The sequence below is a fragment of the Ictalurus furcatus genome, chromosome 15 (genome assembly GCF_023375685.1).
Source record: "Ictalurus furcatus strain D&B chromosome 15, Billie_1.0, whole genome shotgun sequence".
Classification (NCBI taxonomy): Eukaryota; Metazoa; Chordata; class Actinopteri; order Siluriformes; family Ictaluridae; genus Ictalurus; species Ictalurus furcatus.
The window spans coordinates 18,985,340-19,013,074 of record NC_071269.1 but is presented as its reverse complement, the minus strand read 5'-3'; the positions used below and the strand labels follow the sequence as shown (position 1 = coordinate 19,013,074).

The 27,735-nt window shown below is 41.2% G+C and overlaps 1 protein-coding gene across 1 annotated transcript in view; it reads right to left on the bottom strand.

Annotated features, from left to right (window-relative positions):
- Nucleotides 1-27,735, bottom strand: part of camta1a (calmodulin binding transcription activator 1a) — a 442,204-nt gene that overhangs the window by 100,398 nt on the left and 314,071 nt on the right. Inside the window, exon 6 of the mRNA XM_053644237.1 lies at nt 3,496-3,567. Within this exon, the coding sequence (XP_053500212.1) occupies nt 3,496-3,567 (72 nt within the window). The remainder of the gene's footprint in view (nt 1-3,495; nt 3,568-27,735) is intronic.

Below are 27,735 nucleotides of genomic sequence, written 5' to 3'. Positions count from 1 at the left end.
GTAGCTCCAGGTTTGTCTCTCGTGGCCATGTAGTGAGAGTTAATCCCGTTGTTTGTAAGAGAGCACTTTCCATCTGTTTTTTAAATTCCCAATAGATCTAGTAGCTTGCATGGTGCTTATTATAAATGTTTTTTTTTCCTTCCATTTCTGTGTGCCAATCATGTACCCACACCACATGATTAGTCTAAGGCCAGTCATTTGGATTTGTCATAAGCAATATGCATAAAATTGTGGAAAATCTCGATTAAAATGTTCATCATGCCTCTTGTTCCTGCTGATGAAATTACAGTTTGGTGTCACCAATTTAAATAAGAAATGAATGGTGGCTTATGGCATTGTTGCTTGATAGTATGAACACAGGGTAATTATTATAAACACCTACATTCAGAATTAAAATGTGGAAATCTCAGAGAAAAAGTACAATACGGTATGGTGGAGTTGCCATCGCAACTCTCGACAGCAGTTTGGTTCAAGTCTGAGCTTGGCTCAGAATCTGTCGGGGGAGCACATTCTCCCCGTCTCCATATGGGTTTCCTTCAGGTTCTCCGGTTTCCTCCAACCTCCCAAAAAACCCCGCCTACTCTAAATTAAATGGGTGTGTGAATGTGAGTGTGGGTGACCTAAGACCTGTTATGTGTGACCTGTTCTGGATCCATCATGACCCTGGCCAGGATAACAGGGCTACTGAAGATGAATGAATGAATGAATGAATAAATTATCTAGTGCACTCCTGGTCATCTAGATACCAGATTATGACATTTTCTATACACACAGCACCAGGATAAAGTGATGGAATAAAGACAGAAGAAACACATGATCGATGGACGAGCTGGCTCATGACACACTGGGTTGCCTTGTTTCTGTCAGACAAACGTTATTGCAATTATGGTCTTATTCAGACCACTCTGTTCGAATAGAATAAGGAGGTTATGTGATGTATGGCTTATTCTGGACTACTACATTCGAGGTACAATATGAACATTGATTTTAACGTGAAAGTGAAGGCCATTCAAGGAAAAAGAGTGCAGGATTAGAGCTAATACTGTCTGTTAGTATAACAATTCCTGACCTGCTCTAGATATGGGGACGTCATAATCCTGTGCGGAAAAGCATTGTCATTTGCTATGAAGCACAACATGCTGTGGTGGTTAGCAAAGGAAGCAAAAAAAGGAAGTAAAAAAGAAAATCCTAAAACTGAGCTACAGTAGAAGTCTCTCAATATTTGGAACCCAAGAACTCGGTAGAGTATAACCTGAATGCCTGACAGGTGCGGACTGGTCATTGGGAAGTTCAGGAACTTTCCCGGTGGGCCGGTCTTATGAGAGCCAGTCTTTTTCCCCAACCCCGGCACTACATAGCCTATATACATATATTCAATAGGGCATATTAGCTGCAGTGACACGTCTAAGTCCAATTAGGTGTCAGGTGACCATTATATTAATTCAACTTTGAGTTTTTGCTTTCTGTACACACAAACATGGGGAGGAAAACCTTTAGAAATAAAAAATAGTTTAATCGTTTTACATATTAGCTTAACACAAACAATACAAATGAACAGATTGTGTGTTTTTTTTTTTAATTAATGACTCGTTGATCGACAATCATGTTGTGTCAGTTCGCATTTGGTATATCAAATTGGGACCGCTTGACAGCACATTGCCAGGCTGCTTCTTGTTGCCAGTCTGCTCCTGATGCCTGGTGCGCTGTTTAAATTTTTCAAAATGCTAAAGGTGATCAGCAGTGGCCCACTGCCAGTGGAGGTTTTACAGCTAATCTTCATAAACCTCCCCTCTTCCCCTGAATGTTTCATTTTAAAGCATTAAAAATTATCTATGTTGGATAATAAATTGTTTAATGTTTTTAATGCCCAAGAAACTACTAAAAAGACCTAGGATGCTTTTTCTTCATAAATAATGCAAAGCACTATGAATATGCATGCTATGCAAATGTCCACATGCCAGATTAACTCCACCCCTTCCATGCGCTACCCTTCTTACTTTAGGCTTTTAAATGCAGAATCGTATATTATTACAAAAAGGGAAGGCATTGGGAACAAGGCAAGGCCACAGCGGGAAAATCTGATCCTGTAAGTTTGAACTTGGGACTTATGTTAACTAAAATTGGGGAACTGCTTTTATAAGCTATGCTATGATATTATTTAATAATTAACAGTATTGTACATTTAAGTGCTTATGTTTAAAGCGGTGGTCTAGATCAGTGGTTTTCAAAGTGGGGGGCCGCCAGGGGGTGCCCGGGGGGCCTCAACAATTTGGTGTGAAAAATTAATAAATACATGATTTATTCTTTCTCACTCTCAGACACACACACACACACACACACACACACACACAATCAATTCCTAATGTAATGTAATGTAAAGATGTAAGATGTAATTATTAATAAAAAGGGGGATATATTCAGAAGTCTGTATTTTAATGTGTTTTAAAGACATCTTGCAAAAGGGGGGCCTCGGTCAAATGTTAATGCCATTTGGGGGGCCTTGCCCTGGAAAAGTTTGGGAACCCCTGGTCTAGATGCAAAGCAGGTCATTTGCATAATCTGACATGTGCGTCAAAAGATCATCTTATGTACCTGTGTAACAAAACTCCATATACGTGCTGATTTCCTGCACAGATATTGACATAACCTTTAGACTTAAGTCTCTGATTGAACTTGACAACTCCGAATATGGCCCAATATGCGCATACTGAACATCCTTCCAAAACACTTACTATTGTTTGTCTTTACTCTTCTACACCTGTATCCTGTAGTTATTTATAATCCCACTAGAAGAAGAAGATGGTTCCTCTCAAGCTTTCCTTGACACTGTCACCTCTGGCTTGCTCATTAATGATCTAAATCTACATCCAGATTTCTTAAAAGCTGCTTTGTGACAAAGTCTATTGTTAAAAGACCTCCTCAAATAAAATGTAACTGAATTCAATAGACGCAAGAAGCAACAAAGTCTTTCCATAACTGACCTCATATAAGAATAGACAAAAGGACATAAGACATCAGACAGAGATACCGCTGCCTCCATCTCTCTACCTTTAAGAACATTCCTCACCCAGTCCTTAACCGATGCAATGCCTGAAAAAATGTCGCGCACAGAAAAAAAGAGCAGACCCAACTACTATACATAAAAAAACAAACAATTCTGATGTGTTTTTCTATACACTATATACAACTACAGAGAAGCAGGTCTGCTGTCTATATGTGGCAGTCTCCCAAGAGTTATGTAAAATATACATTCACACAGCTCCAGCAAGTGTGTGAAGTAGGAAGGATGGCGCAAAAATACACTGCAGGAAGCATACGGGGGGTAGAGTGGCAGGTAGGAATTGAAGAACTTCAGCAAAATGTTACAGGATTGTAAGAAAAAACTGCCTCTGTTGCTCAGATAGAAGGCAGAGGCACTCAGAGGTGCACAGAAAAACTCCTGCACAGATGCACAAACGCCTACTGAGGTACATGTAAAGAGAGGAAGGCTTTTACCTGCAGCAACCAGTAGCACCTGCGGTGGAAGGTGGGGATGATGGAGGAGTGCACGTAACAGCCGTAGAGACACTGGGGAAAGAAATATCACAGAGAGAGAGAGAGAGAGAGAGAGAGAACACACAGTTAGTACCGAGCAGAGAATTTGACCTAACAACTAATAGGATTATTTCTTGGCAAAAATCACAAATCCGATTCTTAATCAGATTCTGTCAGTACCCTTGAATTGAAAATGAGTGTTTCAGAACTGTTTGTACCTGTACCTTAGTGTTATGGACACAAAAACCATAGTATAATCTAAGAAGAAGAAAATTCAAGAAAAATAGTTCTGGAGATGTTCTCGTTTTAATTTGATAGTTTGTCACTTCCAGGAAAACAATGAACATTTTTTTCATCGCTCAATTTGTACTCGTTTTGTGTTTGTCCAAAATAAAACTCTCTAGAACGTACAACAACAATTCCAAAAAAATGAATACCATATGGGTTCATGAGATTTGTAAATCACTGCATTCTGTTTTATTTTCATTTATTTACATTTTACACAGCATCCCAACTTTTTTGGAATTGGGGTTGTGTATATTTATTTATTTATTTATTTATTTATTTATTTATTTATTTATTTATTTATTTATATAGGTTGTGTACTATAGTATATATACATACTGTATATATCCCACCCCCTGGGGTGAGTCTTGCTCTACAGTAGCAGCTCGTCAATGTGTTTTTGGCTGTGCATCTTCCTGAACATTATTCCCTTCGCTAACCCTACCATGATCGAGAAAAATGGTTAGAGTTTATTCATTTCAAAGAGAGTGGAATTTGTGCACGTTGGAATTTGGCAATTTCGAATACATAATATAATTTTTTCTACCATGTAGACCATGTGTGTCAGCTGCTGCCCTGTGATGACATCGTCCCTCTCTTTTCAAATAGAATGTGCATAAATGGAAAAACCCCAGGTTTTCTCTCCCTCTGTATTTTCTTTTTGCTGGGGAGAGGCGGAGCTTAGCCTGCCTTTTATCCAGCTGTCAGTGCAGACCAGTGTTGCCAACTTAGCGACTTTTCAGACCCATTTAGTGACTTTTTTTTTTGCAAAAAATAAAAAGCACCCAGCGACAAATCTAGCGCCTTTTTGGACAAACCTTAGCAACTTTCCAAATGTCACCAGTCCTGTCCTACAAGCGCAAGGTCTTGCTTTCCTGCTGCAGTCACACCTCTCTCTGCGTCTGCTCTGTTTAGTGAGTGTCTGAGAGCCGGAGACTTAACAATGTCTTGGATAATGAGATGCGCCCTTCGTCCTAATTTATATCATTCATATGCGAATGTCTATCTATCTATCTATCTATCTATCTATCTATCTATCTATCTATCAATCTATCTATCAAAAACAGATTATAGATTAGGTATGTGTACATATATATATGATGAGGGGCGTGCCACATGATAGGGGATGCTTGGAGGGGCTTTAGTTCCAAAAGGTTGAGAACCTCTGGTCTACAATATCGTCCAAGTTAAATCTGACACAGTTGAAAAAAGTCTCTTGCTAAACTCTTCACTGCTTTCCATATTTAGCTAGCTTTCTAAACTACTGTCTCGTTTGTTTAGATTCAGCGGGGTTGTGGTGTATCTTGAAGGCTATTGGCTGCTGTGTAAATCACTCGAGCACTTCAACACGCCATCACTCTGTCTTCCTGTTTCAAAAGGAAATACATCAAGGAACAGAATCAAACCATGGCTCTCAAGCCATTTCATGGGGACTTCAAATCTGCAACTGTGATTGTCGCCTAAGGTTTGAGACAACAATCCTCATACTACAACTACAAATCCTATGTATATTGTTCGTCTTGCAAAATCACAAAATCACAATTTACATCCTTACACCTTTTATGTGACAGTACATTCATAAATCACTGAATCACTTATGCTGCAACTTAAGGTTACAAATTAAGGTTGGGCTTCTCTGTATTGTAACACTTTGAAAGCTGAAATCCAAGTGAATTGCTCCAGACAGCTGAAGGGACAGGGCTAAAATGAAAATTTGTACGAGTCTCGGCTACAAACTGTCAAAACTTTGCAAGTCTTTACATCATACATATCTGATGGAGGGCTAGCAAACCACAACATGAGAAAGGCAGCTGAGGGCTTTGGTGGTTTTCTCTTCTTCTTCTATGCTGTTTGGGAGCACTTAAGCTGGGGAGCTTTGGCCTTTCAGGAATAAATCAAATCTACAATTCTGTGGTTACATCAACTCCACAATGTGCGATGGAAAAAGAATGGGGAAAAAACAACAGTGTCTGAACACAAGACAGTATACACAATACTGCTCCCCCCAAATAAGTTCTAAATAAGTGGAGGGGTATGAGGGCAGAGTTGCACTTCCTCAACAAGCTGATGCAGAGAACTGAGAATTGATAGGCACACCATGTAACAGAATATCTGGTTGTATTATGCATTTTGCAGTCAAATGGGTCACATGTGATTGCTGTATTGTGTGTAATATACAGATCAGCTCTTAACACTTGACACCATAGTCTTAGCTTGTTTCTTGTTGTTCTCCACAAAAGATGGTTGCAGCATTGGGAATTGTAATTTTGAATGTTAGAGATCATGAGCCATGTGTGTTAATCTGGCTAAAATGCTTCTAAGACATCCTGCAGTAGCTAGAGTGGTGTATTTACACCAGTATTTTAATGTGGATAATCTCTATCTGGATTACAGATAAAACTGAATATGAATTCATTATTCAGATAAGGTGTTATAAACAGATATGAATAGCAGGCGCACTATCAATTTTTTCCCCATTTGTCAATTTTGTCCAGTGGTTCATGGTTGTGGCAGATCTCCAGAGCCAAGCTCGAGCGGATCCTCCTGGCCTTGATCTTCCTCATGTGACTAAATTTTTATTATTATTATTATTACTCTATTTTATTTTTTTAAAAATGTTTTTCATCAACCTAGGAACTATAATTAATTTGGTGTTATATACTGTGTTAATGAAAATGACTTTTTTCTAGCAGTCCTGTTTTTGCATGGGCAAATGGTAAGGTTAATATGTAATTTAATATACAAACAAACAAACAAACAAAAACATTTTCAGTTTAGAACACACCTACTTGCAGTTGTGCTAAACAGATACAGATAGTGGCATTGCATTACACCATTAATCCGGATTGAACCCTTTGAATCCGGACACATGAAACTAGGTAACTAGGTCTAAATGGGGCCAAAATTTTCAGCCTATCATTGGGAAACTGTAAACTCAAATCTCAATGCCATAGCCATCCATAGCCAGGAGTCCAAGAGAGCTTAACTGGCCCCATCTCTGGGTTAGTGGCATTTCTTTCCCTCACTGTTGATTAGTGTGGTGTAGACCAATCACAGGTGTCTGTTTAGTTTCTCTTCCACTGATCTGGAATGAACAGTACAGTAGTTGCAAAATGTAGCAGCTGGCTTTACGTGTCTCAGACGAAGCACATGTTTAGCCCTCACCCTTCCAGCTCAGTAGCTGTTGTGCAATAGAGAGAGACCTAGATAATGGAGTGGGAATTGGTAATGACTAAATTGGGTGGAAATTGGGGAAAAAAGAGCGCAACCAAACAGCAAAGCAAGTGTGTTGGAATAATCAGTCATTTGCCGGCATTAAACAGCCCTGATTAATTATACCAATGCACCCTAGCACAGCAAGTCAGGCTGAGTTAGCAAGACAAGGCCAGCACAGATTAAGACCGCAGGCACCCATATCAGTAAGTAGTCACTCTCTCTCTCCATCATCCTTAAACAAACAAACGAGTTTGTTCGAGTCTGTGTCTGAGGTTACAGATGGTACATCTCTGCAGGAAACAGCCATGGCGCCGAGGACAATGTGTGCGTTGGTCTGCATGTGGTAAGTCACTATGGGCTGTAGGAAACAGCAATGATGCACTGATGCAATGAATCTCTGTTTATGTAGACTTGTATCTAAATGCTTATGCCATCTTGGCTCTATGCCAAAGGTTCTCAACCTTTTTTGAATAATGTCTGCATATACAGGACCAAAATTCAAGCTTGTGCGGCGCACTGCAGTTTATCAAAGTCAGAAGATGTATTTATCATTGACTACGTTTACATGGACAGCAGTAATCTAATTATTGACCTTATTCTGAATAGGACAATATTGTGATTAAGGTGTTTACATGAATCGCTTTTAGAATATTCCTTTCATGTTCCTGTTTTACATGTTATAGAACATAGATCGATTAACGTCACACGTCATTACGTCACCGCGCCACGCCGTCCGACGTTTCCTTCAGAATTTCACGTATCGACATACAGTTCGTCTTCGTTATGGTACCGTATACAGTTTTGGGTGTTTTTATTTTTAACTTCACGAAAGCTTCAAGTGCAGTTAATTATTTGTCATGCTATACGTGCTAATAGGTGACTGGGCTGCGTCCGAAACCGCGTACTTACCTACTATATAGTAGCCGAAACACATGTATTTTGCCTATTATATACATGGGGTGGCTGTGGCTCAGGTGATAGAGTGGGTTGTCCACTAATCGTAGGGTTGGCGGTTCGATCCCTGGCCCACGTGACTCCACATGCCGAAGTGTCCTTGGGCAAGACACTGAACCCCAAGTTGCTCCCGATGGCAAGTTAGCACCTTGCATGGTAGCTCTGCTACCATTACATGGTAGTTTCTTAATCAGAGTATCGTCTTAATCGGGTTAATATCAGATTATTGTTGTCCATGTAAACGTACTGAATGGGCTTAAGAGGAACTCCCAATTAAATGATATTTTACTAATAATAATCAGACAGTTTTAACTACAGTATTATTAAATATTCCTTAAGTCAAGTTTATATAACTATTTTTCCTGATGTACCTCTGTCCTGCACATTTTAGTTTTCCTATTCCCAGTACACCTGATTCAACTACTCAGCTAATTAACAGAGTTGATGTGGGTATATAAAAGCAGTGAAAAATGCACGAAAATGTGCAGGACAGGTGTTACTCCAGGACTAAAACCACATCCATCAGAGAAGCCAGTCTCTCGAACAGCAGAGGGCAGTCTGCATGTGTGCAGCTGCTGCACTTCTCAGGCACGTCTGGACCATTTTAGGAAGTCCTATTTCCTAGGATTGACAGGTGAGGATGGATGCATGCTGTTTCACCCACTGTGAGGACTGGACAGTGAATAAATTAGCCCCAGGCAGCTTCTGTTTACCCAATTTATGGAATACACAAAGTATTCACACAAAGCCCAGGTAGAGGCTCACTGCTGCACCTGTCAACCCAATGCAGGAATCTCAGCAACCCATGCCGTCCACTCATTGCCAATATAAACAGACTCGCGCAATACACTATAACGATGAGTCTTATTTCACCTCTCCATTTCTGAAATTAACACACAAAAACTCGGGCGCGCATGGATCCGATTCCACCACACACAACTTTGTAACAGCACAAAGGACATGCAAATGAGGAACTAGACAATGGTGGCGAAAAGCTAATCAGTAATTCAATATGCGTATCATTCAGCTGGTTTTCTGATGCTCTCTCAAGACCGCATGGAAATGTGACAAAGTGACAAAGACAGAAGCCATTATTTGCTGTCTGTGGGCTGTGACAAATGACAGCACATCAAATGGCAAGCAATTAAAGTGTAATTATATTCGCACTATAATACAGACCTTCTCTCCATTACTCAGTCTGTCTTCTGTCTTAAAGGTGACGCAACAGGAGAATATAAACTACATTGCTAGACATATCCAAGCTGTGTTGATAAAAGTTGTGGGTTGGAGAGAAGGCAGTTATGACGGTCATGCCCAGGAGACATAAGCAACTTTAAACAAGCATCAGGATAGCATGAGTCACTGCCCTGTGGGGCTGGAGTACATGGTGTCAGGGTCGGGTGGAGGAGAGTGGGCTTTAAATGGGCGCAGAAACGTCAGACGACTCAGACGTGACAGAAGCTGATGGAAGCTGCCAATTGCAGACATCTCGATGAGACGCGTCCCATCGTGCCATCCATCAGAGCAGACAGGCAGTGACAGCAAGGCGACCAACCTGCCCGAGACGGGACATTCTCTCATTAGTTCATAATGATCTGTGAAGGCACTCTTAATCAGATGCTGGCACGTTATTTATGTTGCCAATTTGCAGTTTTGCACCCCAACAATGCTGGCTTAATGTGTGTATGTGTGTGTGTTAGAAGAGAGTTATGTATAATAAAATAAACCACAGTGTGATGCATGTCTTTCTTCAGCTACACTGAAGCACATGTTAACCTTGATACTTGGAATAATACATTAGACAATGAATCCTTCGCGGGAACGCTCAATCATGCAATTTGAAAAAAATAAAATAAAAAAATCATCTAGGGGCAAATTGATGAATTACTGCACCGACTGGATAAAGTCGAGAACTTGTAGATAATCAAGACAAATCTATGACCAATCGGTTAGACGAGCACATTTTTCATGCCTTCCACACATTTCTCCAGTATCAGTGTGAGCAAGGCGCTGTCACTAACTGTCTCACAGTGACTCCTGAGTTTGTTAGCATGCCAGTCAGTCCGCCTGGGCTGCTTTGGTGTCACGGCTTCATTAGGACTGGATGAAGCAACACCAGCTCCTGTATCAGTGAAGCATCAATATGTAGACCAGCCTGAGGGGTTGCTCATTCAGCCCCAGGCAAAGCCTGACTAATATAGCGATGGTCTCAAAGCTGGCAGCAGTTCGAAGTCAGCGCTCCCCCGAGCTGATCTATACCTCCCACACACTCTCAAAGCTTTCCAGGACCCATGCTGTTAGCTTTAGTTTGTTGGTGCTATTTACTATCGACGTGCTCCTGTAATACCGTCGATCGTGAAAAGATCAGGGGTCTCCGAATGAGAAGGTAAATCCCTCATGCTCTCATCCCTCATCACCGCATGCTTTGCTGATATCTGAATTTTGCGAAATATAACATATACTGTACATATTTCTGCATAGCATTATTTATGATTTGCTATAAAGGCTTGAACAAGGCCACACTGATTCAAAAGCAGGAAAGTACAGCAGGCGTTTCTGAGGAAGGTTTGCTCCAGACACTGTCGTACTGCGGGATATAACGATACATCAAATTCCGGTCTTCTTTACCGTAGTTCTTTAATGTGACTCTAGTAGTTTTGCAACACCCACTTAACCGTGTTTGAAGCCTGAAAACGAGCCGTGACAATCAGTGAAAGGTGGAGAGCCTTCAATCAAATCCATCAAATGCACTAAAGCGTCTAAACAAAACAGAAACAAATGAAGGGCTCGGAAACGAAAGTCTTATGATCATTTTGCTTATGTGGACATAAACAAAGGAAAACATTCCCTGAAGAAGGGAATTAATTACTCGGAGTGGACCAGTAAACATAGCCATACATCAAGATTAGAAAAACACAGGAATCCCGCTGAGAGAAGAGCAGTGAGCCTCTGTCCGTTCTAATTCTTCGCTCTTAATAACACAGTTAGTTTGTGTGAGCGTGTGGGTGTGGCGTGCGTGCGCACGCACCTACGTGCACGTCCTCCCGAGTGAAGACACAGGATCTGTTGAGTTGATGTTAAGGCCTGGGTGCCGGGCTTAGAGCCAAAGGCATTAAGTGGAATCGAATTCCACAAAACTAGCTTTAATCAGCAGGTTTTTAAGGTTAGAATTACTCACTCTCCTACAGCCCGCTGGCCAAGGTTAAAGGCTCACAAAAGCAGCCTGAGGGGAGAGGATGAGAGGATGAGAGCGGGCAGTTTTCTTCCAATTTTAGCCACAAAGCTTCTGTGCACACCTGACAATGTCAGGGGGAACCAACTATAGAATCTTCCTTGCTCTCACAAACCTGGTGTCTAGGTATGTGTGTATTGTGTGCGTGTGTGCACGTGTGTGTGTAACACAGAGAGCAAGTGCGAGCAGAAAAAAAGCAGGCACAAGCACAGTAGGGTGTGTGTGTGTGTGTGTGTGTGTGTGTGTGTGTGTGTCCCTATATCGATCCCCTCTAAGTATGACATCATCTCCACTGGAAATAGTCAGCATGTTATAGAAAAAGTGAAATGCTGACAGTGACACCAGATGCTGTTCAAAGCACTGCCAGTACCGGTGTCGAGTAGGAACTCATGACACATAACTATGGAAATATTTGAAAACACCTGAAAATTTCGAATGGATTGCATTTTTTTTTTTTTACTCCAATAAATCCAATGTAACTAAAACACAGTTATCTATGGGTTCTTGCAAAAATATCTATTCATCCCAGATAACACTTAATTAAGTAAAACATGAAACAAGATGGGATGAGAATGAAGGGAGAACATAAGGAAATCCTTATATATAAAATCCTTATTATTATATAGGAAATAATGCTTATGGGATTATTTAATAGAAAAATAATCAACGATGTAGTTGAGCGATGTGGCATTATGCGAGGCAGAGGGATGTTACAGTACCTCACCGAAGAGAATAACGTGCCGCACTTTATATCCATTTATAGTTATGTTTAATGTTGAGGAACATCCGTGATTCAAATTAGTTCCTGTTATCACCTACATTATAGCAGTAATAAACAGACATTCCCTCACTTTGTCTTGAAGGTAATAAGACAGAAAATAGCAGCTTGCTACAGAGAAAGTACAAACTCAGGCGTTCTCATAGGGGAAAACATACCGCTTTAGCTCTGATGGTTACAAAGCACTGACACTGGAGACTCCTTCCATACTGTACATGTTAAATAAACACCTCCATACAGAAAACATCACCAGTGGCAGTGGTGGCTTGGTGGTTAAGTCTCTGGGTTATTGATTGGAAGGTCAGGCTGCCACTGTTGGGCCCTTGAGCAAGGCCTTTAACCCTCTCTGCTCCAGGGGCGCTGTATCATGGCTGACTCTGCACTCTGACCCCAGCTTCCTGATATGCTGGGGTATGCAAAGAAAATAATTTCACCGTGCATACGTATATGTGATCAATAAAGACTCATTATCATTAATGTGTATACAATTGTTCTTAGTAAACCGGTTTATTATTAGTCTTATATTATGTGGAGAATCCACTCGACAAGTACCAGTGGATTAGCTGTTACTATAGAAACGACACAGTGTATTAATAAAAACCTGTGATTCGCCTTGCAGCTGGCACCACTGTCAGAGCAGCTGTTATAGAAAACGAATCAACTCCTTCTGACCAATCAGAATTGAGAATGCACATGCGCCGTGGTAGGACAGAAAATAGTGATGGAAAACATAAGCGGCTGTGTCCGAAACTCTGCAGATCCTTAAGACAAAGTGAAGAAGAGAAAGTAATTCCCTTTGACGTTTAGTTTGTTACATATAATTGATGTTTCTTAATTATTAAAAGTAACTAAATGGTTTAATTGCATACGTTAAGATGATAATAATAGTGAAACAAAAAGAAAATGACTATTTAAAGTTTGTGTTTTCCCTTCGGAAAGTGATCTAATTACAGTTTAATAACTTGTATGTCTTCTCTTTGCCTTTGTAAATAGCTCTGACTCATTTCATAACCTTGTATCCTCTCAGATGACTTGACTTCTTTCTTTTGCTTGTTTTCTCTTCTATTTTGTTGGTTTTGCCTTTATATTTCTGATTGTTGTCTTGCTGCAGGATATACGCTTGTTCATCCTAACTCCACTCGACAATAACAAGCTCTCTAGCTGAGGTTGGTAGCTTCAGAAAACCTCTAATTGCTACGCAGGATGTTGCAACACAATGATAGTATGGTAAGTCTGCATAACTATACGATCATTTTGTGTTAAAAGTTACAGTACCTCACCTGTCCACCAGAGCTGGTTCACCAATCTCTAACCGTACTGTTATCATAGCGAATCGTTAAATTTCCATGCAGTTTGATAACTCTGCCTATTTGAACTTGCTGATATTATTGGTAAGTTTTCAGACGAGTTACCTCATCCACTCCTGGGTGGATTTCTTCGGATTTTGCTCATGGATTCCTTTAGTAGTTGTTTTGGATCGTGAGTTTGAGTTTGGATATGTGGGGTTTTTTTTTTATGTGAATTGTGCTTTTCAATTAATATATAATAAGGCTCTACAAATAAATCCTCACCTCTCTGTCAAGAATGTTATGTTACAGGTTCAGACAAGTAGCCTGAGAAATGGGTATGACCTTGTTTATTACTGACTAGGATTTTGTCTTTCAATCGTTTGAAAAAGGAATCTATTTGATGTTTCTCTCGGTATGAACAGATATGTTCCTCTATCTTTTGTACTCTTATTTAAACAATAGGATATCCTTCTACACAGATGTATGGGTGCCTGGTGGAAAGTCTCTAGGAATAGGTCTATGCTCTTGTTTTAAGGCCTGAGCAGCTAATATCTAAAGCTTCGGATTACAGTACAGCCAAGTATCATTACAGCAACAAACAGCTAGAAAGAGTCTACTGTAGTAGTGCTCATCTCCACTTCCTAGCTCTCAGCTCCTCCTCTGTACTTTCTTCTATTAGGCTGCTATAAAAATAAGTGGCATATTTCTGTCTGTCCGAGTCCGAGTGCCGGTGATGCATGAGTTCCTAACACAAAGGGCAAGCTCCTCTGGGAGTGTGCTGTCCAACACGAAAAGCCTGAAATATTAACATCTGTGAAGGCTAGTACATAACGCTGAATGTGTAAGACAAGAGAAGATCAAAAGCTGCAATTGAAAACATATGTAATTACATAGGACAAGAAATAAAACTTGAAAATGGAACAGTATTCTGAGATCCTGAGAAGAGCCTTTTCGGGAACTAAAGGGCTCTCGAACTCTTCTGAATGACGTCTACACAGTCCCAGGACGAGTTCCTGTCTCGCATTCTGTACTGGAGGAATCATACATATTAGGCCTAAGTGAAGTAACACTTAAGTAAAGAGTTGCTGTGACTCACATTTGGATGTCGCACATGAATACCTTAAAGATGTGCACTTACCAAAAATAGTTCATGCCCAAATCTCTCACTTTCCTCAGTGGTAATCTCACATAAATACACAATATGGCCAATAATTGTGGACACCTGACCATAACACTCGTATGTGCTTTTCAAACATTCCCATTCCAGATTTAGTCCACCCTTGATTGTTATTATAACCTCCACTCTTCTGGGAAGGCTTTCCACTAGATTTTGGAGTGTGTTCATTGGGATTTGTGCTCATTCAGCCATAAGAGCATTAGTCAGGTTGAATAGTCAATCAGTCAGATACTGCTGTCGGGCGATGAAGATTGGGCTGCAGGTGCATTCTAAATTAGTCGGGTTGAGGTCCAGGCTCTGTGCAGACCACTCAAGTTCTTCCACGCCAACATTGGCAAACAATGTCTTCATGGACCTCACATTGTGCACAGAGGCATTGTCATGCTGGAACAGGTTTGGGCCTCTTAGTTCCAGTGAAGGGAAAATGTAATGTTACAGCATACAAAGACAATCTATACTATTGTGTGCTTCCAACTTTGTGGCAACAGTTTGGTGAAGAACCACACATAGGTCAGGTGATGGTCAGGTGTCCACATACTTTTGGCCATATAGTGTACTACAGACTTGTACTTAAGAACTTCTGCTGTAATCACATAGACTGTCCTGTGCTCATCCCAATACTCTTATTGACAATATGATGATTAAAAACATCCTTTCAACACATATAGTACTATTTGACTTTACATTATACCGTTATAGAAGAGGAACGATTTATAATCCAATCCCAGAAGGAGACGGGTTCCCTTTTTCACTCTAGTTCCTCTCAGTTTCATCATGTTGTCTCGGGGAGTTTTTTACTTTCCATGGTCGCCCCTGGCTTGCTCATTAGGGAGCTAAACCTACATCGGAATTACTGTAAATCTGCTTTATGACAATGTCCACTGTTAAAAGTACTATACGATTATAATTGAATGAGGCAACATGGCAACAATTATGTACATTTCAGAATATAAGAAAAGGTCTACCCTCGAAGGTACCACCTCAGTGACAAGGAAAGCAGTTTAATACCCACTTTATGAAAGTATAGAAGTTAAAGTTACTAGTAACAGCAAAACACAATTAAGTATTGTATGAGCCTATTTTTTACTAAAGTGTAAACAAAACACAGTCCTGCAAACATTTTTGACTCTGCATTAGTGTAACAACCAAAGTAGCATGGAATATATAACTTTTTCAAATTAGATGGTAAGAGTGTCGGTCGTTCTTGAGTTTGATCATTTAGCAACCTTCAAAACAGAAAGCTCGACTCTAAAACAGGAACTCGAAGGTTCCACAGTAGAGAAGGGTCCAGAGTTCCAAAGGTTCCTGCCCACCAATTACAACATATTATGGCAATGCCACTTTTACATGGATATAAATGAACCCGTGTGAGTATCCCAGTAAGGAATCATGTATTAAAGCATAATTGCCCTTCCAGTCTCCCAAAAACACCCTCAGCTGGCACAGCAGACTCCAGCAAGCTGAATATTGTACATGTTGACTTGTGAAGCCCATTATTCATGCACTTTTTCATTCCATTACAAAATCTAATGGAGGTCAACATCATGTTCTATGTTCAAGACATAGCTGTGTTAGGGAGCCAAGTACTACTGCTGCCTGAGAACAGCTGAGTCACAGCTAAAGGCTCAAGTAGTTGATGATGGTCATCAAAATGCTCAGTTGGAGCTGAGGCTTGGTGTTATTAAGGAGCAATCGAAATTTAAGAGCCAAGAGAGAGATCTGTAAGCACGAAATAAACACGACTAGTGTTGGGTGTTGGCAGCAAAAAAACAGCTTGTCTGTATGGGAATACTCTGAGGATATTTTCTGTGTGTGTGTGTGTGTGTGTGTGTGTGTGAGATGTTCCTTTTCACACTAACTGCTTTCTCATGTATTTTTCAATGCTTGAAACATTGGGGGAAAATACCGTAGGCATGCTGGCATGACCTGTAAAATGCAGACACAGGGAAAGCAGAGGTGAGCGTCCCTGCTGTCAGCTCACCAAACATTGCTTATAGAAAAGAAGGAGAAACGGAGACAAGGTAAGGAACGATAGAAGGAAGGAGATCAAGTGAGATGATGGAGAGAAATCACAAAGCTGAGGCAGACATCAGACGAAAGATGGAACGATTGCTTGATTTCTAGGAAAGATGAAAAACCACATGGGGGATGAAACAAAACGTAGAGAATGGAACGATTAATAGGAGGATAAATACTAACTTCAGACCTTGACTAGATGTTGTCCACTTGCCTGTTCACACATTTTAACATCATTCCTCCCACACACTACTGCCAGTGTCCCTGTAGCTCAAGGGCAACATGAGAGATATGTGGCGTGACAGGTCTGAGAAAGTTGTACACACGTTTCATGACAAAAAAGACTAAACAGTGAGGTGCACTCAATGTATATGTACTGTAAAGCTGCTAGTGTGTCTGAAAGTCTAATTGCTACACAGTATGGCAGTGTATGAATGAATACAGAGGCCTATTTTAAATGGTTGCTTCAAAATCAAATTCAGGACTTCACAAATAGTTTTGTTGTATTCAAGGACAACGTAAGAGATGTCGTGCGCCAAACTAGGGTGGTGGACGAACAGATGTTTGTGTTAGGTCTGTGGGGGTGGAGGGTGGGGCTCAGAGTACCTAGAGTATCACTGGGGAGCTGCTATGAAATTTCAATGTCATCTTTTTGTGCCAAAGGGAATGATTTTCCAGCATCACACAAATAATACATGAGTGAGTTATTCTACAACACAAGGCCTGTTTTGTAAGAATTTACATGACAAAAAAAGCTTTTTCCACCAGGATGTCCACTTTCACCTTGCCCACATACCAGCAGGGAATGATGCTCCGTCAATCTATTTTCCATACCCCTTTCCCTCCTACACAGGATCGCGGGGGAGCCTGGAACCTATCCTAGGGAACTCGGGGCACAAGGCGGGGACACCGTGGACGGGGTGCCAACGCGTCTCAAGGCACAATCACACACATTCACAAACTAAAGACAATTTAGAGATGCCAATCAACCTACAATGCATGTCTGTGCACTGGGGTAGGAAACTGTCAGCATTCAGTCCATGCAATGTTAGAGTTAGCAGTTTAAGAATTCTACTACAATTCTGTATGATTTATTTTTCATACTTAGAACTGCCTGAATGTTCTGCCTGAACGAAAACTTTTTTGCCTACTGGTTTCACTTCGTTTTTGCTCTATGTCAGCATCGGTCCGCTTGGGGCTGAATGTGCTGATCCCTGACTAGTGAAATCGAAATGAGCCAAATCAAGGAAAAAAATGCACATTTGCCGAGACAATAATTGACACAATTGATTCACTCCGTGCACCAAACGCCATGTTCGATTAAAGTAACCAAAAACATAAAAACCTGCCAGTGAACGTGTCGAATCCAAGATGCATTGTGACGGTTATTGATCCACGCAATGAGTTGAGTTTGACCAGTTGGCGAATCAGTTTGCCATGTTCAACTGTAAAACCTCCCCAAAAACATGAACTCATGAGTCAATCCCATAATACTATTTGTCATAGTATCCTATGACAAATATTCAAATATAACCGTTGCCACATTTCAAGAACTGTGTGTTTTTTTTTGTCGCTCAAAGCAAATTTTTAATGAACATGGAACAAACTGCGCGATCCTGTAGGTTCTTTCTGTATAACATCAAGAAAATCAGACCTTAACTCACTGATCATGCCACACAGCTACTATTCCAGGCTCTTGTCAATTCAAAACTGGACTACTGCAACGTACTACTCCCAGGCCTCCCAGCCAGCTCCATCAGACCCATTTTTGACTCCATCAAAAACTTAGACGTAGCTATATTTTGAGTCACTTTTGTTCCAAAATACAATCACTGCCCAAGTATTCAGTAATGTTTGCTGTAATTAGGCTGTTGTTGCTGTGAGAACCTTAAATGTAGCTGATGATAGTTGGGTCATGTTGGCCCAAAATCAAAATGCTACACAAGCATCATCCATGACTGTTAGCATTTCTGCAATATTAGGCCAAGAAGCCAAACAGTGCCGGTCCTAGCCCCTTTGGTGCCCTAGGCGAGATTCATCCTCAACAGCGCCCCCAGCCTGGTGTGTATTTGTAATAAGCTTACTTTGTTTTTTTTTTTTGTTTTCTTACGCTTTGCCTCTTCTTTTTTCTTATTTCGAATTTGAGCTCCCGATGGTTTTTCTCGTTTCATTTTGCATCTCAACTATCATTCTCGATTGCTATTGCCGGGAATACGTCAGCAGCATCAGCATTAAAATTATGCCAGGATCATTATAGTCCATAATGCTGTAAAAATACTCAATCATCATCACTGACACACACACACACACACACTTCACAGCCACACAGCCACACCAACGGCAATGACTGATAAGTATGATGTACTTGATGTACTTTTTAATTTTATGAAAAAATAAATGAATAAAAAAAACCACCGGGGATGAGTGTCCTGTTGCACAGCCTTGCACACATTTCCGCTCATTTACATGGGCGCTAGGAGGCGCCCAAAACAATTTGACCAATCAAAAGACATGAGGAACGTTAAATGTGGCTTGCCATTGTTGATCGGATTCGGTAGGACGGCGGTGGGACGGCGCCCCGAACATGGTGACACCCTAGGCGGCTGCCTATGATGCCTAATGGATTGACTGGCCCTGAATCCAAATGCTGTAAAAAGCAAAAATGTGTCTACTAACAGTTTTGACTCACAATGCACCTGTCATGGTCATAAGATTTAGGACTCACTTTTCATTAAAAAGTCCCTTTTTGTCCCCAAAGCGCAAGCACAACTGTCAGTGTCCTCCAAGGACAATACAATAACCACAACTCAATGTATAAAGGGTCAGTCAATAACTGTGCTTATGTGCCCAAACTCAGATATATTTGGCTCAGTAATCTGCTGTGTGGGTACGCTGTGCATTGATATTATTTCCTGGCATCTGCAATAAAAATCATTCCTTGCTCGCAATAATAATAATAATAATAATAATAAAATGTAGTAGCTATTGTATTGTATGGCTATGGGTTGTTATTGCACTCCAGCACAAAAGTCTGATTCATTGACACGTCTAATGTATGCTGCTTGTCTATTTTCAAGTGCATTACACAGCACTGATCCCCGACGTGGCCTGTAGGCATTAACACCAGTGACTGCTTTGTTTGTTTGCAAACCAATCAAACTGTTACAGGGATTCAGGAAGTATTCAAATAACACTGCTTCAAATTTGGGCTAGCTGATAGAAACGATGAGCTGAAAACGCTGCGTATGCATTTTGTATTGAATTGCGCAGATATAACAGCAGAAAAACATGGCAGCATGCCGTGCTCTCATGCTGTCTGGCTCTCCTGATGAGAAACTAAGCTTCAGAGATGAGACTCCTTCTGCTGAGGAAGGGATGGGGGAGGCAGGCGGCTGACAGAAGTCAGGGAGAATGAGAAGTGACACTTTAATTCGGAGGCCTTCATCTGCCTGACTTATTATGAGATGTTTGTAAGCTGGCTTGTTGGAGCATCTGCTCTGGCCCCAGGCCTGAACCCATCTGATGGAGACTGGTGGTACCAACATGGTGTTATATGTGATTAGCAGCAGGTCCAGCATGAGCTTCACAGGGCCTGTCTAACCCCATCTCGCACTATCACTACTCATATTTTTGCTCTTGTGTTCTTTAGCCGGATAATCATTTGCATGATTTATATACAATGCTTTTTTTTATTAAATTTGATAAAAATTTCATTTGTATAGCACTTTTAACAATAGGCATAGTCACAAAGAAGCTTTGAAGAAATCTGGATGTAGATTTCGATCCTTCATGAGCAAGCCAGAGGCGACAGTGTCAAGGAAAAATTCCCTGAGACGACATGAGGAAGAATATTTGCACGGAAGAAGCCTCAAAAGGGAACCTCTTCTGTCACCAAATAGTGGGATTATAAACCATTTCTCTTCTTCAATTGTATACTATACAATCAACCATGGTGTGATATGTTTAAAAAAAAAACAGAGGGAGAACAACCTAGGGCACAAACATCAGAGCAAAAGGAACACTTCACTGCCCCATCCTCACTGACCACTAGACATTCGCATCCATCTTTCCATCTTTTGAAGTGCTGTGGGTCAACACGGTCTCCGAGCTTAGCTCGAGCTTGTGTTGGACCCTGTGACTGCGAGTGATGGCTGGTTATAATCATTATCCAAAGTACTAATGCTATGCTTACTTGCCTCACGCACCTCCAGGGTTGAGGGTGCGATTCCTACCTCTGCCCTGTGTGCACCGAGTTTGCATTTTCTCCCCGTGCTTCGGGGGTTTCCTCTGGGTACTACGGTTTCCTCCCCCAGTCCAAAGGCATGCGTTATAGGCTTATTAGAATCTCTAAAGTGTCTGTAGTGTGTGAATGAGTGTGTGTGCGATTGTGCCCTGCGATGGGTTGGCACCCTGTTCAGGGTGTCCCCCGCCTTGTGCCCCGAGTTCCCTGAGATAGACTCTAGGCTCCCCGCGACCCTGTGTAGGATAAGCGGTATGGAAAATGGTTAGATGGATATTTTGTTGCATCCTTTTCATCTTAATTGTTACTTAGCTAGCAAACATTACTCTTTGCTAGTTACCGTATGCCTTCTTAGCTGTTAAAAACATTAGAAAATGACAGCGACATGCTATGGATCTGGATTCGTTTTATTATTTGCCACTGTAATGTACATTCCAGGTGCTTCTTTTCAAAATACCAGTAGCTAGTAGTCTTATTATAACTGCACCACCTACCATCAGGCACAGGAAATGTATCAGCACAGGCGATTAAAAAATGACCAGGTGGATATTAAGGGCAATTCATTCCCAGGTACTAAGTGTCCCTGCAGTGGACTGGTGTCCCATCCAGGGTGTATTCCTGCCTAACAGCCAGTCCTTCCCAGGACAGGAGATCGTGAAAAGAGCTGAAATGTTTTGATGTTGAAGTTTTGATCCTTGTTTAAAGCGCACCTATTATGGTTTTGAAACGTGCCTAATTTTGTTTTAAAGCTCTCACACAATAGCTTTACATGCATCCGAGGTCAAAAACACCTTAACGTGCTCATAATTTAAACTTCAGCATTACATTTTTCCCCCCAGTGTCACAAACGACTCTTTCAATGATCCGTTCTAAATGATTCATTCTAAACTCCTCCTTTCAAAGAGCATACTCTGCTCTAATTGCTCAGATGTCCCAGTGTGTTGTGATTGGTCTACCAGGGTGTTTCAAAAAGGAAACCCCTCGGAGGCGGGGCGTTTTGTTACAAACCTACGTAGGTTAGTATAGGAAGTAAAGTCTGGAATTACTAACGACTCGTTTCAGCTGTTCAGAATCGGTTCCTTCTTTTGGGAGTCGATAACTCCGTTTGTCGTGCGCTTTGATTTTTGAAACGTTGCAGACTTTTTACATTCACAAACAGCTCTATAACACACTCCATAAAAGGGAATATTTGAAAAACCATAATAGGTGCACTTTAAGCAGGAGTACTGATGATGAAAATACAAGGAGTTATGCACTGACCTCTGCAGGTACATCTAGTATCTCTAGCGGTAAATAAACTCTGTCGTCTTCTTTCATCAATTACAGATATTGCCGTCCCTATTTATGCCCTTGCTCATGAGTGATATGGCTCCTCTGTCCTTCAGTCTACATGTGACAGTTCAGATGATGTAATATGACAGAGTTGAGGTCTTAGTTATCAGCCTACTGTTCTGTCTGAAAACGTAGCGTTTTATTCCAGGTTCTGAACGTGTGTGATGTCCCTGGCTGCCTCGCTATCTCAAGGTTAGGAATGGTTCTGCGGAGAATAAATGCAAGTGTTAATGTTTTTTTTCCCCCCGTGTGTGTATCCTCTCTCCTGTAGTGGTTCAGTAGCGCTGCTTTGATTTATGTGCCACAAGCGTCATTAATCCTGCAACCGCGCATACCTCCGCTGAATAATTGATTTCGATGCTACTGTAACTAAATCTGTCAAAACAACGACATCTACCCACCCACCCAAACCAATCAGCGACCACCAACTTGATTTTGTGTGAGTGTGTGTATGTGTGTGTGGGTGGGTGAGTTGGTATGATAGATTTGTCTATGCCACAAGAGGGAGATTCACATACAAAGAAGAGACCCTGAGCCTTAAGTATGAAAAAAAAAAACCAAGTCGTTTTTTTCTTTTTTCACTTCACAGGCATCAACACTGCACCACACAGTCAAGCTGAATAGGCTTAGTGTGTTTGAATATAAATAAATAAATAAATGAACAAAAGTAGTGTCATGTTGTTGCTCTACTGTGCAATGAAAGAGACGTCATCTTCACAAATACTGCGTGCTGCCAACTATCATTAAAAACAACAGCTCTCGCATTTGGCATACCAATAAAGGAAATCGAGAAAGACTGCGAGATGAATCTAACTGAGACTCGTGAATGTCATGCAGAACTTACCCTAGTAAGTCAGTCGCATCGCATGTAGCTTGTTTCTTGTGGGTGTGTCTCGACTGATTCTTTTGGTACTTGTGGGTGTGCTGTGCACTGACAGACTTTAGTTTTAATAAGAAATGCTAATAGCTTGTATATAAAGCTAACTAGTTAAACAACGCAGTAATCATGTAAAAAAAATATCACCAGAGACATTAAAGATCTCTGCTACTTCCTTCCAAGCTTTAAGTTTTCTTCGTCTCTATACATGTTTATAATATGTTTACACGTGTCTATACATGTCTATAAATGTCTTTATACATGTTTCATGATAGATGAGTATCAGGGGCGTGGCCAAGCGTCAGCTGTGTATGGATGTATGGATGGATGGATGGAGGAGGCAGGCTGAATGAGCAGGTTGTCAACTGTGAGTTGTTACCAGATGTCTACATATATGATTGTTTTCCTCTTAGTAGGTTAGAGAGAGTCAGAGCCGGTGGAGCCGATGCAGCTGTGATTGAACCCGAGACGAGCAGCAAACTGTTTGAGTTTTTTTGAGGGTTGTTTTTTTTTTTTTTTAGGTTTGTGGAAGGTGCACTGAAAAGCTGCAGATAAAAGAATGGGAAAATAAATGGGAATAAATGGGAAGGGGAAAATAAAAAACCCAAAGTGAAATACGCTTGCCTCCTGATTCCTTCTTTCCACTCAAACACACACACACACACACACACACTGGGTTCAACTGGGTTGTATATCACAGGATCAGATGGAGCCACGGTTATAAGAATTTCCCCCTGTTCTGTGCGTTCCACTAAGGTGGTGTGTGGTGTACTGAAAAACACTTTGGGCCATGCACACCATAGGACTGGTCGAAGAAATTATTCAAGCCAGTCGCTTGTATTTGTCACTTTACAGTCTGTACAGGATTTCACAGAGTTTCTTGTGATTGTTGCGTGCAAAAATGCTTGATTTTGCTCAAAATTTGTGATGCAATTTGCAGAGTTTTTTTTGTGGGTTTTTTTTTGTGTTCTAAAACTACTTGAATTAGCAAACTTGCAATTTTTTTGGTAATAAATGAGACCGATTAGCTGTATTCATGTTCAATGAATACAAAGGCTCAAAGGCTGAATACCTGTTGTGATGATGTCACATGACGCATGTTGTCCCAAACCTGCGGTAAATTTGAAAGATTGCAAGCTCCGGCAAATACTGCGGAGTTTTCTTGATTGTGCGTTCATTTCTACGATCGCAAAATCCTCGAGAGACTGACTTTACGACATCATACCAAATTTGCACCGAAAGGAGAAAATCTCAATTCAAACGGCGCTTGTCACACCGTTGTCTGAAATGCGGCTTTGTTTAGTAAATGAACAGTCGCTTTTCTGCTCACTGGTGCAAATGATACAGCATGCCCCATTCAGCTACACTCCGCAGATCCCCCAGCATCCTCAGTTTCCCTGCACCAATTTATTGGCCCTGTTTCTCCCAAACCACAGGAGTCAGGCCTGCTGCACATCTGTATGCATGGCCACCCTGCACATTTACATGCATGGCTCTACGGGGAGAAATGAGGCCCTGCTGCCCACCTTCTCTCTCCCTCTCTCTCACTCTCTCAATGCTGAATCTACACCAAATACAGCAGGCAGCGGGTGGTGAGATGACCTCGGAGCTGGTTTGTGTCCTCTGAGGCCAGTTTCTCTGCTAATGACCACACACAACACACGCACAGTCAGGAACGGGGATGTAGCCCACTGCTGCTCAATCAACTGCTGAATGGCTGAGAAATAGGATTGGCTATGGTGGGGAACAAACCGGAAAGCTTACGGGTGAAACGAGAGGAAAAAACTTTTTCGTTTATTTCATTAACTTATACTTTCATATTTGGCTATACGACTTGGTTTCACTAGCTTTGTGCATTTAAATCAATACCCTTTTACTAAATAAATGGTTTAAAAAAAAGACATATGTTTTACACATACACAAAGCTACCTTGTGCATCAACCTGCCCCAGCTAGCTAACTCACAACCCATAAACGGTATGTTGGTATGATGTGGTAAAGTAACAAATCCAAACGATTGGCTTGAATAAATTCCTCTGACAAATTCTCCGGTGCATGTGGTCTGACGTTTCTTCAGTTCCCCGCTTTTAGTTTCTACCTGCGATCAGTCATTTACTGTTTGACTGTAAAAGTGTAAAAAACAAACAAACAAACAAATGGAAAAACTTATAACCATGGCTTCCTTTTCTCCTGTCATATACAACCTCTCATTAAATGTGTGTAGAGACATTAGCAGAGATAATAGTTCTGGTTGATTCCTCTGGTGAGTGTAACTAGCTAGTACAGTTAGCTTGCTTTGCAAATGCAGCAACAAAGCTAGCACAAATCTGAGCACAAACATAAAAGTAAATAAAACGTAGATACATTGTAAACAAAAACAGTGCGTATAGTTTGCTGTAGACTGTACATTTTGGCTACTACCATGTCTCATTGGAACAGCGACAATCAAAAAAGGCTAGGACACGCCCACAAGCCACAACGCCCACAAGAGTCAAATTACAAGCAACTTGTTGCGTGCTAGTATAAACGTTTAATCTAGACTCCCAAATGACCACTCCCAAGTTGTAAAGAAAATGATATAAAATCTCTTAGAGTATATTATCGCTGCACACTTCCAACATATTGGATCTTCTTTGGGTCGCTGTAACACAAGGGTTTGCTCCTTCAGAGAACAGCATAGTCAAAGCATATGTACTATTAGTTAATGGTTAAGTTTAGGTGTTATAGTTCACCCAAGTGAAAGTTTCGGTTTCTTCATACTGGAAGCATTTAATGCAGTTTCACTTGACAACATTTTACAGACAAAATGTTAGACACCGAACCCAATATATATGCAAAAATAAAGAAGGCAAGAGAAAATGCTACGTTTTGCTGACTGGAGCATTCTCTATTCAGCATTCAGGCTTCTTTAAATATAATTCGAGTCTTTCAGGAATAAAACGTCAGGAAAAAAAAATAAAAAATCAATCAAGCTGTGGAAATTAATATGTTCAATCAATGTCCACTGCTCTTATCAACTAGCTTAGATGGAGCCTAATCCATAGCTACAACCTCATACTTGTATGTTATACACGAACAAAAGCAGTTTGCTTGTCAGCAGTAAACCGTGGTACTACGTAATAAGCAAGGTCAAGTGCGTTTTACTGTGTAGCGCTTTCTAATGGGTCCCAAAGTGCAAAAAGAGAGAGAGAGACAGAGAGAGAGAAAGAGAGAGAGAGAGAGAGAGAGAGAGAGAGAGAAATAAGCGGAGGCAGGAAGGAGAAAACGGGAGAGACAGAAGCAGAGACAGATGTGTGAGCAAGGCAGAGGGAATGATGTTCTCTTCCATCAGGGTAATGCTCTCTTCTATATCTGTCCCAGAGGAGTAGAGCCCTCCAGCATCATTAACATCCACCCACCAGTGACTCTAACTAGTTGTCCTCTCACTGGGACACACACACAAGTCCAAACATATGGGAACAAACACACACACACACACACACACACACACACACACACACACACACACACACACGCACGAATATGAACTCGTGGCATTTGGATGCTTGTGAGCGTTGCCGTGACAGCAGATTGTAGGATCGGCTGTGTGTCAGAGATGCCATGTTCTCCAGCCCCCTCCCTCTCTGCTAGACTCTGACCGGCCTTGCCCCTGCTGCCTCGGCCCTCATTATGGGGGTGTGTTTATTTGGGCTGTGTAGCTTGACAGTCAGTAAAATGTCTCACTGCAGGAGTTGCTGCATGTTCGTCACATTGTGTATGTTTGTGTGTGTGTGTGTGTGTGTGTGTCTATTGCTCTGCCACAGTCTCTTTTGCCCAGTGGGTGCAGCTTTACACACTGCCAACAGCAGGCAGGGGGCCTATTACACATAGGACGCTGGCCACACTAATGCCCGCTCGAAATGTCACTCACGATACAGTGCCCATTTCCAGCACACCATTTGTGCAGCTTCACTTAGTCATTCTATTTATACCGTTTTAGCAAGTGTGCATGATAACATTGAGTGACAGCGCTGGGATAACAAACGTAAATGTACAGATGGGATCGAAACCGACAATAACGACGACAACAACAACAACAACAACGACAAAAAAAAAAACAACTAGAAATTTAACTGTGTCTTCAAACAGCTTAAATCCATTTAACACCCTTTATGTGTAAATATAAACATAAATTGACACAAGGAACAGTGAATAGAATATCAGTGAGTGCTCTAACGGTCACGAGGAATGACAGCTCGATCCAGATTGAAGTCGCAGATTGAATTTCATGTTCTTGGAAATGGAGTTGGAGGCGCGAGCTATTTATTCGCACAAAAGCTTTTTTTTTTCTTCTTCTTCTTTCCTTGCCGTACCAATCGACGAGCGCACGTGAAGTGTGAACTGAGACGGTTCCGTCTCGTGATGAAAGGTCGGAGTAAAGCAGGATCCTTTCATTTCAGCTCGTTTAATTTCGCACCCAGAACGAATCAAGAGGACGAGCCGGCTGTGTTCATCACAGAAATGGCGACTGTACTTTTCTTATTAGACGTATTAAACGTGAGAGGGACGAAATATAGAATATCCCAACATATCCCAAAAGGTCAAAGCGAGGTCAAAGGCAGCTGGAGTGCAGAAATGCCTACGTGGTTGAATAATGTTTGAGGGAACAGATGTTGAACCCAAACAAAGGCTGTGAAGAGGGAGAAAAAAAAACAACAACAACGGTGACACAAAAGGACAAGCAGAACGAAACAAACAGCTTATGATTAAAAGTGTGTATGTGTGTGTGTGTGTGTGTGTGTGCAGCCCCACAAGCAAGTGATGCCT